The sequence below is a fragment of the Capricornis sumatraensis genome, chromosome 17 (genome assembly GCF_032405125.1).
Source record: "Capricornis sumatraensis isolate serow.1 chromosome 17, serow.2, whole genome shotgun sequence".
In the NCBI taxonomy this organism is placed as follows: Eukaryota; Metazoa; Chordata; class Mammalia; order Artiodactyla; family Bovidae; genus Capricornis; species Capricornis sumatraensis.
The window spans coordinates 17794622-17812811 of record NC_091085.1 but is presented as its reverse complement, the minus strand read 5'-3'; the positions used below and the strand labels follow the sequence as shown (position 1 = coordinate 17812811).

Genomic DNA, 18190 nt, shown 5'->3' with positions numbered 1-18190 from the left:
CGTGGAATATAAGCTGTTCAGGAAAAGAGGATATGAGGTGGGGGGCAGGGGGAAAAGACAGCAGGATTAAAATATTGTAGATTGTGATGGAATCAAAGAACTGTTGACGTCAGGATCAAAGAAAAGCTAGACAGACAGTAGAAGGTGGTATTTCTGGACTACAAACATGTCTTCTGGTAAGTACATTTTCTTTATTAAACTCTCCGAAAAACTGAGATCATTAAATAAACTCCAAAACTTTAGCCTGCTCTGAAAAAAATCATTTCCTCAAAAAAATTATATTTGTTGAGCAAATACTGTTCCTGGAAGCTCTAATAATGCATATTCAAGAGCTTACTACCACCTACAGGCTCTAGATATCACCCCTTTAATTCAGTACTCAACACCCCACTTCCCAAAGCGCTGTTCGGGCTTACTCAGCAGATTCCACCTCTTTCCAACCCCAAGCCTCTTCCCTAGACATTCCATCTGTTCCACAGTTACAACTGACAAATTCTACTTGCTGCTGGTACTTTTGCCAGCACTATATCCTTGTTTTCCAAACAGTGAGTAACTCCTTTTCCTTGCGCTCCTACACTCACTCCTGCTCCCTGTGGTCTGAATGCCCGGAGATGAGCTGCTCCCGCCTTCCCCTGCCAGCCTCCAGCCTCAGTGTGATTAAGGGCTCCTGTTAAGAACAGAGGTCTCCTGGTGGCTGCTTTTTTAGACAAGGATCATAATTTTTCATAAGACTAAACCCAGTACCCTATTTTTCATTTACAACAGTGGTTCAGAACAAGAGTCATAGACTTCTGTCAGGAACAACAGAAATCTTGGCTATACTAACCCCAAGGTTTGATTTTTACCACTAGTAAGTTCCTTGGCTCTAGAAAACTGAGTACCAGAGCAATCCGGTTAAACACAGTGACTATAAACCTAGAGAGAGACTGTGGGTGACAGCCACCGGGCTGAACTTCTGTTCTAAATGCTCACCTGAAACTGGTTAATGAAAGGCGCTATGTTGAAGCCAAGAGTTCGTTCTGTGCCCTGCACGGCACTCTCCTCCAACAGAGTCTGCGATTCCACAAGCAACCCAAACATCAGCACATACTGGGGAAAAATCTTGCCTCCAGACTGTAGCAAACACCTGGAGGAAGGACAAATGCTTTAAAAAGTATCTTGATGCCCTACATTTTATAAATACCAGTAACTAAATCACTGGGGATCTAAGACAGTATACAGTGTAATGGTCTTTAGACTGGTAGTTGGCTGGTAGTTCACAATGGCAGACTGGTAGACCCCCTGAAAAGTAACCAGTGAGCTGGATGAGTACAAGTTTTCAGGTTCAGGAAGAGTCATCAGTGGCTATTAAAACTGGAGGCTGAAAGTTTAATTAGGACAAGGATATTTAAGAGTCTCAAAGTTTCACCCCCATAAAGGACTTATTACAAAGGAAAAATAGCAACTTAGAGTGGAAAAAACCTGATGGATACAACTTAAACCAACTGATCTAAATTCACATCCACAGATCTAGGGTAAAGCAACATACATGCCTCCTAACGTGACCAAACTTCTGTGGTCTCTCAGATGAATAGTCCGACTCCAGTAAGAAACATGAGGAACATTCTACAAAATAAAAGGCCTCCACTTTTCGAAACTGTAAATGTCATGAAAGGCTGAGGAACTGTTGCAGAATAAAGGAGACCAAATGCAATGTGTGACCCTGGACTGAATTCTGGACCTATGAAGGGCATTCCTGCCACAAATGGTGGAATATCTGAGAAAGACTGTTTCCCTTAGATATCAGTACTATGTCCATAGAGATTTCCTCGTTTTGGTAAGTGTGTGATGATTACAAAATACACACGGAAGTATTGAGCGGTACAGGAATACGATATCTGAAGCTTAAAGTGTTCAGAGAGAATACTAAAGCGTATGTGGCAATATAGTAACAATCTGTGACCCTGGATGTAAGGTTCATGTGTGGTTTTTTGTACTATTCTCTAACTTCTCTGTAAGCTTGAAATTATTTCAGAATAAAAAGTTAAACACTCTGAAAGGAAAAACAAAAGTGATTAAAAATCCAAATACTATAGAGTAACGTGTATGAATAAAGGGCTAACAAAACACCTTCTCTTCCTATACTTACCTTGGATTCACTTTCTGTTTCCCTGGAAATTCTATAAAGGTGGAATGTTAGCTGAGTTATCAACAACACTGCTTATGATTTAAAAAAAGAAGTTTTTACATGTTTCTGAATGGGTAGATGCATGTGGACTAAGAAAACTGTGAACTACACATGCCTGATGGGAAGGACACCACCTCTGGGCTTCCCTGAGTCGGGGGTAACTTGTAACCACGTGTTCCTATGGCTAGAGCTTGGAAGCTATGCCTATGGGAGAAGTTCCCATGTGAAATATGAGGCTCTTAGGCCAAGGCAGCTCCCACGCCCACATATACAGTCTTGTTTCCACAGCCCTGAGCTCTGTGGGAGGTGTGAGAGCAGTGCGGGGTGGGGTCCGGGGCAGGTGGTCGGGGGCAGTGGGGGGGGGAGGGGGTGGTCACCTCCTGCCCTCAAATGAAACAGACATGGAGGATAGTTTAAGGTGCTTTAATCATTTGCCACATTTGAAATCAAACATTAAATCCCTCATTCTTACTGAACAATCCAAATTGGTTTCCATTTGAACTTCTAGACAGGGTGCTACTATAGACCACTGGACTTCATACTATCATATATACCTTTCATAGTAAGCTTTTACTCTTAAATATTTCTAGTCAGTAAGGATCTATTTATAAAAATACAAGGCAAAGTTTTTGACCAATATATTTGTGCATACCTAAAAAATTAGTTCCTGTAAGTTTCTAAAATTGTGTGCTATGCAGTTTTCCTGAATAGATCATTAAAATCTTGACAAACTATAAAACATCACATTCCTCAAAACCATTTTGGCACTTCGGCTCTTAGTTTAAAATTATTTTAATATTAATTCTGTTTTTACTAAACTGATTATCTCAACCATTTAAAATGATCTAAAACCAGAATATCAACTGAATAACAGTCAAAAGACATGGCAACTAAATGTAATACAGACCCCTTGATTAGAACTCGACTGGGGAGGAACAAAAAGCAATGGAGTATTACTGGCATAAGCAGGGGAAATTTTAATACAGACTATCTGTTAAATAATAGTATTTGATCCGTGTTAAGCTTCCTGAGTGTGATCGTCTTACTATGATATGTAGGGGAAAGCCCGTGTTCTAAGGAGACATGTGCTGAGCTGTTAAAGTTAAGGGGAAAGGTTAGGAGGCCAACAACCATCATATGGTTCAACAGAGAAAACAGTCTTGTGTTTACTGTTCCTTTTCTTGCAATTTTTCTTATGTTTGAAATTTTTCAAAGTAAAAAATTGACAGAGAAGTTTACAAAAGTTAAACAGGCTGCTCTCCATAATAACTTTCCCTAAAGACTAGCTGATAGGAAGTCAAATCATAACTAGGTCATTTCATGAGCAAAGAATCAGCAAAGAAAGAGAGGAATCCTGAGTATAATGGCATCAGACTGACTGAGACAAGTCTTCATCAGAAATCAGGAAGATCTGTCTTCACTAAATATAAATACATGATCATTTAAGTTGTGATAAGTGTTATGCTCCGAGCCCGCATCTCCGAACCGACCGAGAGAGAGCAAGTCCACCACGGTAATGCAAGGGCAAGAAGGGAGTTTATCTCTAGCGCGCTAGGGCCCAAGTCTCATCCCACACAAGGGAATCCGATAAGAGCCCCGAACAAAGGAGTATGGCGGCTTGTATACAGGCAGTTCTTTGTCTCAGTTACAGGAGTAGCTGGCGTTACATGATTGGCCAGGCAGGATGAGCGCATATCCTGTCTCTTTCTGGTAAACACGACTCAGGTCCTAGAGCCCAACAGGACCAGGACAGCTCGGCTGGGCCGTCTTGTCGATGACCCAGTTACTCTGCTCCGGAGCTGCCAGCGTGAACCTGCATCAACCCGTCAAAATCACCTGTAAGCTGCAAAACAGACTAACATGTGAGATGCTTAACTCCACCACCACAATACATCCACCAAATACTTGGTGGCCAGACTTATACTTTGACCTTAAGCCGGTGGTAAATGTACCCTGGAAGAGGGGCAAGCTCCAAAATCATGTATTCTGGGCATGTCCAGGTGCGCCCAGGCATAACTAAAAGATCTGTGGGGAGATACAGGGGGGACTCTGTGCTGCCCTAAAAAAAGAGTGTGGTTTTTATGCTGATCACATAAAAATAGTTTAAAAATCTATGGCCAAAGCAAGAGAGGGACTAGCCCAACGTAAACGAGAACGTGAGGCTCAACAAGGACGGTTTGAGTCTTGGTTTCAACAATCCCCTTGGTTGACACCCTAATCTCCACCTTGCTGGGACCCCTGCTAATACTTCTACTGATGCTTACCTTTGGCCCATGTATTATCAATAGACTTGTAGCCTTTGTAAAGGAACGCATAAATACAGTACAGCTGTTTGTGCTTCGACAACAATATCAAACTGTGTCTCAGGACCGAGAGGAAGATTCCTCTATATGATCTAAGGACAGGGGGGAATGTTAGGGACCAAACGACGGGCTCTAGGACCTGAGTCATGTTTACCAGAAAGAGACAGGATATGCGCTCATCCTGCCTGGCCAATCATGTAACGCCAGCTACTCCTGTAACTGAGACAAAGAACTGCCTGTATACAAGCCGCCATACTCCTTTGTTCGGGGCTCTTGTCGGATTCCCTTGTGTGGGATGAGACTTGGGCCCTAGCGCGCTAGGAATAAACAAACTCCCTTCTTGCCCTTGCATTACCGTGGTGGACTTGCTCTCTCTCTCGGTCGGTTCGGAGATACGGGCTCGGAGCATAACAATAAGTTCTTACATAAATTAGCCTAAAAGTGGCCCCCACTGACCCCAATGCTTTACTCATTTTCATTATTCCTGTCCTACCAACTTTTTTTAGCATTTTGGGTAAAGTCTAGTAGAAACTGAATCTCACACAATTAGTAAAATTACATACATACCTCAAAATCACACAGCTCTTAACAAAATTCCAATCTATGCCTTTACCAAATCATATACAATTTTAACATCTCCCTGAAGAACTGAAAAAACTTACCCATTTCCCTCAAATGGATCAAGTTTAATCCTGACAACTCACAGTACTAAATTTTCTGAACTGAAGTTATCTGCTAATTGTGATCCATTTAAAGGAAACCAGATCTAATTTTTCTTAAGATCACCAAGTCTTAAATGAGATACTAAGCCACAGCGCTGCCCGATGCTTGACTAATTCCCTCCACCCCTATACAGCCACAAGAGGGTAGTGTTCGATGAAATCGGTAAACAAAAAGCACACAGGTTAATAACAGTCAGCCTTCTAGCCATAAAATCTACAGGAGAGAGAAGAGGAGGGAGGGTAATACAGTTAAATCACTTAGGGAGTAACCAGAAAATCAGGCTAAAGAAAGTGAAAAATATATCAGTTTTGATACCTAAAAAGAAAGGTTTGCTCATGTACTAAAGCCATGCCAGAGATAAAGACTCCACAAAAGCAAGCATGCAAATTATTTTAAAAGGCCATGTTCACACTATTTTAATCTAAAATCTTGCACAAATCCTTCTTAACTCAGTGTTGCCATTACTAACTGGAATGTGTCTTAGTTATGTGTAGATAAACAGTAACTCCCTGAAGCTCTGCTTGGCTTTACTGACACTGTTTTGTCGTCACACCAAGGCAGCTGCCAGACTCCTCAATGGAATCCTCTGCAAAGCCAATAATATTTCTGAACCATCTGTGCCTTCAAGGAAAAAAATAAAAATTGTTCTAACTCAAAAGTCTAACCATAAATGGCAAAAATTCTGAAGAAACTCTTCACTGTTTCCTTGTGATCCAACACAAAAGTGTTTTAAAACGGGTTTAAATTTAAAAAAAGTTCACCAACCTTTTAAACTGTCTCCTGTATTTTAATCTAGTGGGACTGAAAAAAATAAATAAATAAACATTTTAAAACAGTAACAACAAAGGAACTTAATAGTTTGTGAAATGGCTTGTTTTCTCCTTGACCTTTCTTCGGGAGGGTTGGTATCCAGTGATGGGACAGACGCCTTTTATCCTTATCCTAAAAACAATCTCTCCTCCCAACCCTGAACTTCATTCTCTTTGACCGGTCCTGAGGCCTCTCTGCTGTCAGTAACTAAAGATGATAATGAGAGGCCTGGGGCAGAGTGTGCACACCACTGGCCCCAGGACCAAAGGAAGCCGTGTGCACCTCCAGAGGAGCTGGTAAGGAACCTGTGCACAAGCTTACGCTGAAGGGGTGGAGCGCTGGTTCTCTCCCCTGCTACTCAGGAGGTGTCCCGAGGGAAGAGCGGGAACACTGGCTATCAAGCTGATCAAAGGGCTGCGAGCCTTTTTTTAACTGATGTATTTATTCTCAGCTGTGCTGGGTCTGCGGCACAGGCCTCTCTTTAGTTGCAGACAGCAGGGGCTGCTCTCCAGCTGCAGTGAACGGGCTTCTCTTTTTGCCGAGGATGGGCTCTCGGGCTCGCAGGCTCTCGAGCACAGGCTCAGCAGATGTGGTGCACGGGCCCAGATGCTCTGCTGCATGTGGGGTCTTCCCTGACCAGGGACTGAACCCATGTCTCCTGCACTGGCAGGCAGAGTCCTGGCCACTGAACCACCAGGGAAGCTCGCTCCTAGCACTCAGTTCCCAGAGGTGCCAACCTTCCTGCAACACACTGTCCCCATCCCACGTCTCCCAAAAAGCCGTCCCACCCAAACCACTAGTAGGACCCCTCCCTCTACTGAGAGACATACCGAAGAGGAATTGTAAGCAGTATGTAAGTTGTTTCCCACTAAAATAACTCATCAGTCCATCTATGCGTGGATAAGCAAAATGCAACAACATAATACATACAAAGGAATATTATTCCACCTTAACAAAGACGGAAATTCTTACATCTACTACAATATGGATGAACCTGGAGGATATTATGCTAAGTGAAATAAGACAATCACACACACACACACCAAAAACTGCATGATTCCAGTCATATGAGGTAGAGTAGTCGAACTCACAGAAGCAGAGAGTAGAATGGTGGTTGTAAGCAGCTGGGGGGAGGGTGGAATGAAGAATTATTGTTTAATGGGTATAAAGTTTCAGTTTTACAAGATGGAAAGAGTTACGAGAATGACTGGAGCTAATGACTGCACAATATTACTAAAATATTTATAATAATACCATTGAACTTAGAGATGGCTAAGATGAAAAATTTCATGTTATGTTCATTTTACCACAATTTAAAAAAATCAGAAAAAGAATTAAATCAAAACTAAAAATAAACCGTTAGGTAAACAGTACAGTGATTCCACAGTGACTCTGCCAAATAACTCAAACCTCATTTGTGTGACAAATTCAGAGAGCTAAAATGCCTTCAAAGGCATCTAGTCCAGCACTCCTCATTTTATAACTGAAGACAAGAGGTATTAAATGGCGTACAGAAAATTTTACTACTTTAGGAATTCAGGGACAAATTCCAGACTACTAACCCGTTCAGCTCCTTGTTCTACCATCTATCTAAAGTACACCTGTTTAAAATTTTGAGAGAGAGAGAGTATGAGTGTATATTTCTATGTATGCATGCATGTCAGACCTCTATATCCCCATAATCTAGGGTATGTACAAGTTTGTTTTAAATAGAAAATGGTAGTGATTTTTACTGGTTACCTCACATGAAAAGGTAAGTGTGGTTAACGAAAGAAAATGTATATGAAACCTAAAATATAGTTCACTATATACGCAAATGCTTTTTTCCTAACAATCTGCCTTCTGCTGCCACAACTTGGTCTGTATTCTCACCAGTGCTCCTATACTGTTTGTATAACACAGAAGTTAAAACCTATAAATTCAGGGGGGATTCCTTTAGGGGGAAAAAACACAACTCAGTAGTAACATGCACAGAAAAAGAAAGACATGAAGTCACAGGTCGTGAAAAGCAAAGCTCCAGGAACACACAGTGATAGTGGCTCATTCACGCAGCTACGCCATTAAGGAACTGAAAGAGTTCACATGAAGTCTGAGCTCACACAATCCATAGGTTGTAGTTTGGTGTTTTACCTGGATATTGCAGCCTTTTCCATTATTTCCTGCTGAATGAGTCCAGATGGCTCAATGACATCCAATATAATTATACTCCACAACTTGTCTGATTTTGGCCTTTGCAACACAGCAGATTCGTCTTCCACATGTCTCAACCAAAACTCAAGTGTGTCTTTAGGAAAGTGACTGGCTTCACATATGAGGTCCAGGGTCGCACGATGCTGGTCCTTCTCCACAGAACTGTAAGGTTTGACCCGCCCGAGGGTGCCAGCAATTACAGGGAGAAGAGAGAAGCCCTCAGACACATCTAACACATACAAAGGCTCAGGGGTGCTCTGGTGAGAATTACTCAGTCCACTTTCACAGCTCATCTCGTTATTCTGACACTGAGTGTCCATGGCCTGACCCAGCTTCTCCGGAGTCAGTGAAGACAACACTTTCTCCATTGCCATTTTAAAGCCTTCGTGGTATGGGATGTCATTAAGCAAAGCAATTTCTGTGGATTCCAATACACATATCTGCTCCACAACATCTGGCTTACTGGTCTGAAGGTTGGCCAGAGCACTACAGAGTTCAGCCTCGTTTCCGAAAGACAGCAAGTCTTTATTCCTGGTAAAACTTTTCCCGACCTCCATCTCATGTTCTGAATGGTAGACACTGATACTCTGGATTCTTAAGTAACAATCTTGACAAGACACTTCCATCATCACCTGGTCCCCAGGCTTTATCCAGTAGTCTTTGTAAAACAGGAAGAAAGAAAAAGAAAAAAATGTAATCAATGACTATGAGTGTTTATAAGCCCGAGGATCACACAAACACCTTGGTTCTCCCCCCATTTTTTAACAACTACAGGAAAGACTACATTTATGGACTTAATTACAATTAAGTGAATTAATCTATGTTTTAAAAAAAAACCTAGGGAAACACCTTCAGCTTTACATAAGGAAAAAGTGAGGTTTGAAGAGCCAATTAACTTACAGCAAAACAGATTCCACAGCTCATTATCTGACCCTAACTAACGAAGAATTGATGCTTTTGAACTGTGGTGTTGGAGAAGACTCTTGAGAGTCCCTTGGACTGCAAGGAGATCCAACCAGTCCATTCTAAAGGAGATCAGCCCTGGGATTTCTTTGGAGGGAATGATGCTAAAGGTGAAACTCCAGTACTTTGGCCACCTCATGAGAAGAGTTGACTCATTTGAAAAGACCGTGATGCTGGGAGGGATTGGGGGCAGCAGGAGAAGGGGACAACAGAGGATGAGATGGCTGGATGGCATCACCGACTCAATGGACTTGAGTTTGGGTGAACTCCAGGAGTTGGTGAGGGACAGGGAGGCCTGGCATGCTGCGGTTCACGGGGCCGCAAAGAGTCGGACACGACTGAGTGACTGAACTGAACTGAACAGCATTACTGTGCTTTTACTGTAATCACCACATATCATCAATGACCCCAAAATAGAGGGTGGGGGAAGGACTACAAGAGACTCCCAATCTTCTTTGTTAATGAAGCCAGAAATAACAAAGATAAATGAAATTCAGAAATCAATACCAAACCTCACTTTAGCTTAAAGGGACATTCTTTTCTCTAGAGAAATTTCTGAAAGAACAAGGCAGCCTTCAATAGCACCTTATCAGTAATATTTCTTAACTGAAAGTATTTAGATACCCTTGAATGTTTAGAAATTTGAAAATGTAAGGAAGGACTAAGTCCTACAATAAAAACTACATCGTGAACTTCCCTGGTGGTACAGTGGTTAGGAATCTGCCCGCCCATGCAGGGGACACAGGTTCGATCCCTGAACCGGGAAAATTGCACATGCCGCCAGCTCTAAAGTCCACCACTACTGAGCCCACACTCTAGAGCCTGTGAACTGCAGCAACTAAGCCCACAGGATGCAACTCCTGAAGCCCGTGTGTCTGGGGCCTGTGCTCCGTAACAAAAGCAGCCACTTAAACGAGAAGCCTGGGCGCTGCCAAAAAAGAGTAGCCCCCTCTCACCACAACTAGCAGCGAGGACCCAGTGCCACCAAAAATAAATAAATAGAAGTAATAATAATAGAAAGACTGTATTGTCCATCAGCTTTCACATGTGGCAAAGCTTCAAAGTGTAAACATATAACTGCTCTTCCGTCTCAGCCATAGAGCCAGCTGAAAATACAAGTTACCTTTCCTGGGTTTACATACTTAAAATATCCTTTCCCTAAGGATTTTTTTTAATGCCATCTAAGTTACTGAGAGTTAGAATAAACAAACAAAATGTTTAAATGTTACTTACTCAGTGCTGGTCACCATGGTAGGTATTTTACACGCAGTATGTCCATGAAGTTTCCTAGCACTATAGACTAGGCATCTTACACGCGGTGTGTCTAATAACTCCTACAACAATCCTGCAAAGTAGACAGCACTGGCATCCCCCTCACTTTTCTTTTTCTTTTTTAGCACGACTGCAACACAGCTTACAGGATCCTAGTTCCCTGACCAGGGATTGGAACTGGCGCCCCCACAATGAAAGCTGGGAGTCCTAACCCCTGGACCACCAGGGAATTCCCAGCACCTTTCCGTTTTTATAAATCACATAATGAAAGTTCTCAGAAATAACCGGCAAGACCAGCAAAGGAGTCAGTATTAGCAAAGATTCGATTTCAAATTTACCCGATTGACTCCAGAACCATACTCTGCCACGATAATATACTATACTGATTCCATGACTTAATGGCCTTGCCAAATTAGATCCTTGGTTGAGAGACTATACAGAAGTAAATATTACCTTCCAGTTATAAAACAGTAGAATTTTTCTATGTAATACAGCTGCTGTAAACTATACTGAACCACATCAAATTACTAGTAAAACCTTTCTTTATAGAAAAGTTATCTTTGGGACGTCCCCTGGTGGTCCCGTGGCTAAGACTCCACGCTCCCAATGCAGGGGCCCAGGTTCGATCCCTGTTCAGAGAACCAGATCCCAAATGCCACAACTAGGAGATCCCACATGATAAAAAATATTTTTTTAAAATAAGTAAATAAAAAGTATCTTTAATGTAAGACTTCCCTAGGTAAGTCCATGGATTCATGAACTCTAAACTGCAAGATTTTGTATTTATATGAGTGTGCGTATTTTTAGGGCCTGGGGCTCCACAGATGCCATCAGATTCTGTGAGCGATAAGAACTTCTGCTCTGTAAGCAATATTTCTCCACTGTGTTCCAAAAAAGTGGACTAGCATTTCTCTCATCTACTCATAACAAGAATAATCAGAGCTGAAGAAATGATTTAATGATAGATATTTTTGAGTGGTATGCAGCAGATTTGTGTTTTCACCTTTTTTTTTTTAATATTGGAGTATAGTTGATTAACAATGTGTTAGTTTCAAGTGTACAGCAGTTATACATACACACCTATCTGTTCTTTTTCACGCTCTTTCCCCATTTAGGTCATCCCAGAGCATGCAGCAGAGTCCCCTGTGCACTACAGTGGATCCCTGTCGGTTATCTAGTTTAGAGCAGTCTGTACATGTCGATTTTAGTCTCTCTTCTTAACCATACATATTACTTAAAACTACTTTTAAAAAACAAAGAGAAAATTCTGAAAGATTTAACCAATGTCCCTTGACTGGAAACTTCATACTCAAAGTGAATTTTTGACACTGACTCAAATCCTTAGAGGATTAAGACAACTTTTTTTTTTTTTTTTAAAGAAAAACAACAAAAAATTAGACAAGATATACCTGCAAGATCATGAACAGGGTATACAGCCTGTTCCCAGCACGTTTCCTCACTAGGACTTGTGGATAAACTGTGTTCGTCATCAAGCTGGAGTACAAACCAAACCACGATGGCATCAAGCATGCCTTCTTTAATAACGGGGACACCAACCTTATCAGGTTTTTTAGTTGCAAGGCTTTTTAATTCCTGACCAAAATGTAGAAGGAATAAGAGGATTTTAGACATTTAATACATGCATGCCCCAGTGTCATGTAACTTCCCATCAGCCCTGCCCAGAACCCTTAGGGGATCAATATCACAGCACAACTACAACCAAATAAACACACTGAATGGGAAAACGTGATATGCAGTATATGGTAGTGAATACCGTGAGTTACTACAATGAGGCAGATACATATTACTGATGTGGAAAAAGTCCATGACATACTGTTGAATGAAGGCAAGTGGTGAAGCAATCAGGATTAATCTATTCTAAAAAATGTGTGTGTGCATTCGTCTGTGTGTGTCTGTGTGTGTGTGTGTGTGTGTGTGTGTGTGCGTGCGTGCAGATTAGAAAAGCAAGTCTGAAAAAATATATTTCAAGCTGGTGACCTGAGGAAAGGAGGAGCTAGATTTTAAAAAGCAAGATATATACTTTTTTCTTCTTCCTTTTTAACGTATTACTTGAAAATATTAAACAGGCAGATATTACTTTCAAATTTCGGGTCTTAATAAGGTGTTTTTTTTTGGGCGGGGGGGCTGTTGCGGAGAGGAAACATTAAAATGTTGGAACACTTGGTGAACACCTGGAGATTCGAGGAGCATGATGCTCTTGGGGACAGCACGGGAGCACTGCTCGCCTTCGCTCACCCCTATGCCTATGCATCTCCTCCATGTGACTGTTCCCAAGATACATCCTTGTCTAATAAGCCTAATAAGTAAAATGCTTCCCCGATTCTGTGAGCCACTCTAGTAAATCAATAGAACGCAGATCATTGGAACTTAACAATTTATGGACTATCACTTTGTAAAGAATCCACCTGCAATGCAGGAGACCCCGGTTGGGGAGAGGTCAATTCCTGGGTTGGGGAGATCCACCGGAGAAGGGATAAGCTACTCACTCCAGTATTCTTGGGCTTCCCTTGTGGCTCAGCTGGTAAAGAATCCACCTGCTATGTGGGAGACCTGGGTTCGATCCCTGGGTTGGGAAGATCCCTTGGAAAAGGGAAAGACTACCCACTCCGGTATTCTGGCTTAGAGAATTCCATGGACAACATAGTCCAAGGGGTCACAAAGAGTCAGACCTGACTGACTTTCACTCACTCTGAAGCACAGATGTTAACCTGGGTTTGTGTCTGGAGACTGAGGTGGGATGGGGGGAGGGGTAAGGACTGAGGAAGGGAGGTGTGTAGTCATGCAGGGATGAGGACTTAAAAAGAACAAAAAAAAAACTGTAACACTGTTATATCAGAAAAGAAATATTGGCAAAGCTCAGCCTCAGCAATGCCAAAGTATTAATTTAGTTCCAGATCACCTCAAAACAAAACAAAACAAAAAAACCTATTAACAACTAATAGGGGAAAGCTTTTATTAAATTATAAAGATCTTAGGTGAAAGTGACACTCACAAAGTCTTCTGTCCCCTGGCAAGTTTCACCTCAAAATCTTAATGTACTTAAGGTTAATATACTTAAACATTTCTGGTGATCCTTACTTAGATCACCAGAGATGATGATCAGAGATTATCACCAGAGAAGGACTTGATGTAACTTTCTCCAGCTTCCTGGGCTCTTTCTTTGCTCAGCACAGGGCCCTCACACACACACAGATACATCAGGATGATACCAGCTTGTCCTGTTTTGCCCAAGACCATTTCTCAGGAGCCGCTCAGTCCTGCGCAAGTCAAGGTGGCTGGTCACCCTAACACACAGACAACCTAGAGATCTGAGTTGTTTCATTTCAAGGAATATTACTAATCTGAGATGAAAAACACAGAGAAAGGCTGGAAGACCTAGGTTATAATCCCTGCCCTTGCATTCATATCTGGGGAGGGGGGCGGGAATTAACGTAACAGCACAAGGATAATTATAACTGTATTGCAATGCTGTTCTAAGGGCAACCTCAGGACTTCCTTGATGTTACAGTGGATAAGAATCCGCCTGCCAACACAGGGGAAACGGGTTTGATCCCTGGTCTGGGAAGATCCCACATGCCTCGGGACAGCTAAGCTCTCATGCGGCAACTACTGAGGCCTCCAAGTCCTAGGGCCTGTGTGCTGCAACGAGAGAAGACACGGCAATGAGAAGCCCATGCTCTGCAACAGAGAGTAGCCTCCACTCGCCACAACTAGAAAACGTCCACGCACAGCAACGAAGGCCCAGCACAACCAAAAAACAAACAAAGAAGCGAGCCACCTAAGAATACATGTGAAAGCACCAGGTACGCTGTGCAGTCCCAAAAACCGTAGGGATTTTTTTCCTGTGTATTTGAAAGTAAAGCAAATAATCATTTTCCTTACATACAGGAAGTGGAATTCCATGCCTACTCATAAGACTGTCCTATGTATTAACTATTTTAAACAATGCATGAAATTTAACACTTAAAACCAGTAAGTAAATTTTTATTTTTACCTGAAGATTGTTGAAATCTACTGTCATAATTTCAAAGCACTCTGTCAAAGCCAAATATCCTCCAGGAACTCGACTCATCTTTTCGGTTGTATAAGGTTCAATTGTTTCTTCTCCATCTACAGAAGAATATGCTGGGCTCTGAAATTTCACATTGGTTGGCAAACAGATTCCAGCAACGTCCTTAACACCCACCCTGGTGAGGAGAATGAGAGAGGAAAGGGAAAAGGGAAAGGGAAAAAGATGGGTTGATTTCTGTTTTTTTCTTTTTCTTTTTAAAAAATCAAGTAACACTGTCTAATACTGAATCCAGCAAAAATTAGCATAAAAATACAATAAAACATCATAGACAAAGGTTTCTTAAACACACTGACATACACAATCACTAACTATAAACGAAAACAAATAACAGGTATACATTAAAATTAAGAACTCCACTCATCAAAAGATACCCAGGAAGAATGTTAAAGGCAAGCCACTGAGTAAAAGAGATTTGTAATACATCTACTCAACAAAGGACAAATATCCAAAATATATTTTTTAGTCCCCACAATAAAAGAAATCCAAAAATGGGCCAAAGTTTCGGACACTTCACAAAAGAACAAATAGCCAATATGAAGAGTCAGTCAAGAGGGAAATGAAGTTAAAGCCATGCTACCTGACGAACAGAACGGGGAAAATAAACAGTCCATACCAAGTACTGATAAGAATACAGTCCTATATACTACTGGTAGGAATATAAAATTTAAAAGACCACTTTGGAAGAGTTTCATAGTTCCTATTCAAGTGGAACACGACTATTATTTTAGATTCAGTCTTAATATGGGAACCTCAAGGTGTCTGGCATTTGCAGTTCCAGAAATATGGCTGAGGGAAATTCATATATACAACCACCAAAAGAATGTTTAAGAATGTTTACAGCTGTGCTATAAACACAATACTCCCCAAACTGGATATGACCTAAACATCCATCAGCAGCAGAATGGAGGAATGCACTGTGGAGTATTCATACAACAGGCATACTCCACAGCAATGAGAACCAACAAGCTACACACAAGAGCACAGACGTGTTGAAAGAAGGAGGCAAGCATGAGCATTCATACTGTATGATACCATTTGCATGAAATTCAAAACAGGCAAAATAATCTATGGCATCAGAAGTCAAGACAGTAGATACTCTTGGGAGTGTGGGGCACTGGTAACTGGAAGGGGCTTCTTCCTAAGGACCTGTTGGGGTGGGGGCGGTGTTCTGGACCTTGATCTGAGCACTGGGACACACTGCATCAACTTCATGAATCCATCATAAATGTATGGTTTATGTGCTTGCTCTAACAATGTTTGATGTCAGTAAAAATTTACACTGGAAAAAAACACTTCATGAACATTTAAAAAACACCATCTTGTAACAGGAAACACTTCGACCTCCTCTCATACACACTCATTTATTAGCCTATCTGTCTTTACAGGGCTTTAAACAGTCTACTAATAGAAATTACTTTGTTATATTCTAAAAAGATGGATTATCAAATGGAAGTATTAACGAGTTTAACAATAACTAAATGAGAAATCACAAGTTACAGAAACAAAAAGAATGTGACAAGTTCCCTTTCAATTTCTTACCAAATACATGAATATAAACTTACTGTCAAAACTTCAAACAATGTAGTAAAAAGTGAAAGTCCACCTTCACAGCATCCAGTTCCGCCCTGTCAGAAGTCTGGTGTCTAGCCCCTCCCACCGTTTTCTTTACGTGTGCACTACCTGTGTATACTGCCTCAGACCCACTGTACTTATTTTCCTCTGCTCTGAACTCTTTATTTTGAAAATGATTTCAAATTTATAGAAAGGCTTCCAGTGTCGTCTAAAGAACTCTCACATTCTTTAACCACATTCATCAAGCTTTTAATAGTCTACCACACTATTTTTATCATATTCTCTCTCTCTCCACATATATTCTTTCTTCTGAACCATTTGAGAGAAAACTGCATTCATCATACCCATTTATCCTTTCATAGATATACTTCAGTGCCTCTTTATTATAAACAAGGATATTTTCTTAATCATAAGTTATCAAACGCAGTGTTATTTCATCTTCATATTAGAATATAGTTCATATTCTATATTAACTGAATCAATAAATCAAAACTAACTTCCGCCCACCAGTCCCAATACAGGATCATGATTTCAATTTAGCTGTCCTATCCTTTAATTCTCTTCAATCTTTGTCTCTCATGATGCTGACAATTTTATTTTGTTTTGGCCATACCATGTTGCTTGCAGGATCTTAGTTCCATTTATTAATCTATTTGTTATAAATAGGGATTTATGGATTCTTACTTTATTCAATGGAACTGCCCTTATATATCTTGGTGCTGAAACTGTCCAAGATTTGGCCAGCGGGAGACACTTCCAAACATGCTTCTGTGACCTTTAACCACCCACATCATTTTCTTCGGCAGCTCCTTAAATTTCTGCCCCAAGTTATTTCACAGTCATCTTCAGTCTGTTCTGCCCCAGTCTGGGAAGCAGCCATTTCTCCAGAGTTATAGTTCCCCGTGGTGAGGAATGGTATTTAGAGCCAAGATTTGAGGGCTAGGTATGCTCACTGCTCCTAGAATTATGGCTTGTCTTTTTCACTAACTGTCATTAACTCCCTTCCCTCTCTACATGTGCACCTTGACTGTTTCCTTTTGCCACCTGCAAAGTACTGCACCGGCTGAATGTTTTATCAGACTGCAGTAAGTATGCAATTAGTTTTTTGTTTTGGTTTTTCCAATTACAGTGTTATAGTAAGCATCCCTGTACACATGTTTATTATTAGGACAAATTATCAGAAGAAACATCACATGAAAGACTATGCACACCTTTAGTTTTGTTAGATAACGCCACGCTGAGCTACTAAAATGATGCACCAACAGGGTATACAGTCTCCCATATCTAAGAGAAAACAGGCTTCCCTGGTGGCTCGGTGGTAAAGAATCCATCTGCCAATGCAGGAGACCCAGGTTCAATGCCTGGGCCAGGAAGATCCCCTGGAGAAGGGAATGGCGACCCACTTCAGTATTCTTGCTGGGAAATCCCACCAACAAGGAACCTGGTGGGCTACAATTCATGGGGTCTCAAAATAGTTGGACACAACTCAGCGACTAAACAACAACATGAGAAAGTAGGATCTTATCTCTTTTCTGGGCCACACTGTGGGGCTTGCAGGATCTCACTTTCCCGACCAGGGATCAAACCTGGGGCCTTGGCAGTGAAAGTGGGGAGTCTCAATCACTGGGCCACCAGGAAATTCCCCTTATCAATCATTTTTAATGTTTCAGAATGTAAAGAGTTAAAAATGTTATCCTATTGATTTAATTTCCATTTCTCTCATTAATAGACAATTGCAAATATGTTTCAGTTCAGTTCAGTCGCTCAGTCATGTCCGACTCTTTGCAAACCCATGGACTGCAGCACGCCAGGCCTCCCTGTCCATCATTGACTCCCGGAGTTCACCCAAACTCATGTCCATTGAGTCTGTGATGCTATCCAACCATCTCATCCTCTGTCGTCCCCTTCTCCTCCTGCCCTCAATCTTTCCCAGCATCAGGGTCTTTTCCAATGCGTCAGCTCTTTGCATCAGGTGGCCAAAGTATTGGAGTTTCAGCTTCAACATCAGTCCTTCCAATGAACACCCAGGATTCATCTCCTTTAGGATGGACTGGCTGGATCTCCTTGAAGCCCAAGGGACTCTCAAGAGTCTTCTCC

The 18190-nt window shown here is 41.4% G+C and overlaps 1 protein-coding gene across 3 annotated transcripts in view; it reads right to left on the bottom strand.

Annotated features, from left to right (window-relative positions):
* The window catches only part of PRMT9 (protein arginine methyltransferase 9), a 34866-nt gene that overhangs the window by 5127 nt on the left and 11549 nt on the right, over window positions 1-18190 (bottom strand). For all 3 annotated transcript variants that reach the window (XM_068989590.1, XM_068989591.1, XM_068989592.1), the window contains 4 exons: window positions 14444-14636; window positions 11838-12021; window positions 8134-8851; window positions 973-1126 (listed from right to left, as the gene is read on the bottom strand). In XM_068989590.1, coding sequence (XP_068845691.1) covers window positions 973-1126; window positions 8134-8851; window positions 11838-12021; window positions 14444-14636 — 1249 coding nt within the window. The remainder of the gene's footprint in view (window positions 1-972; window positions 1127-8133; window positions 8852-11837; window positions 12022-14443; window positions 14637-18190) is intronic.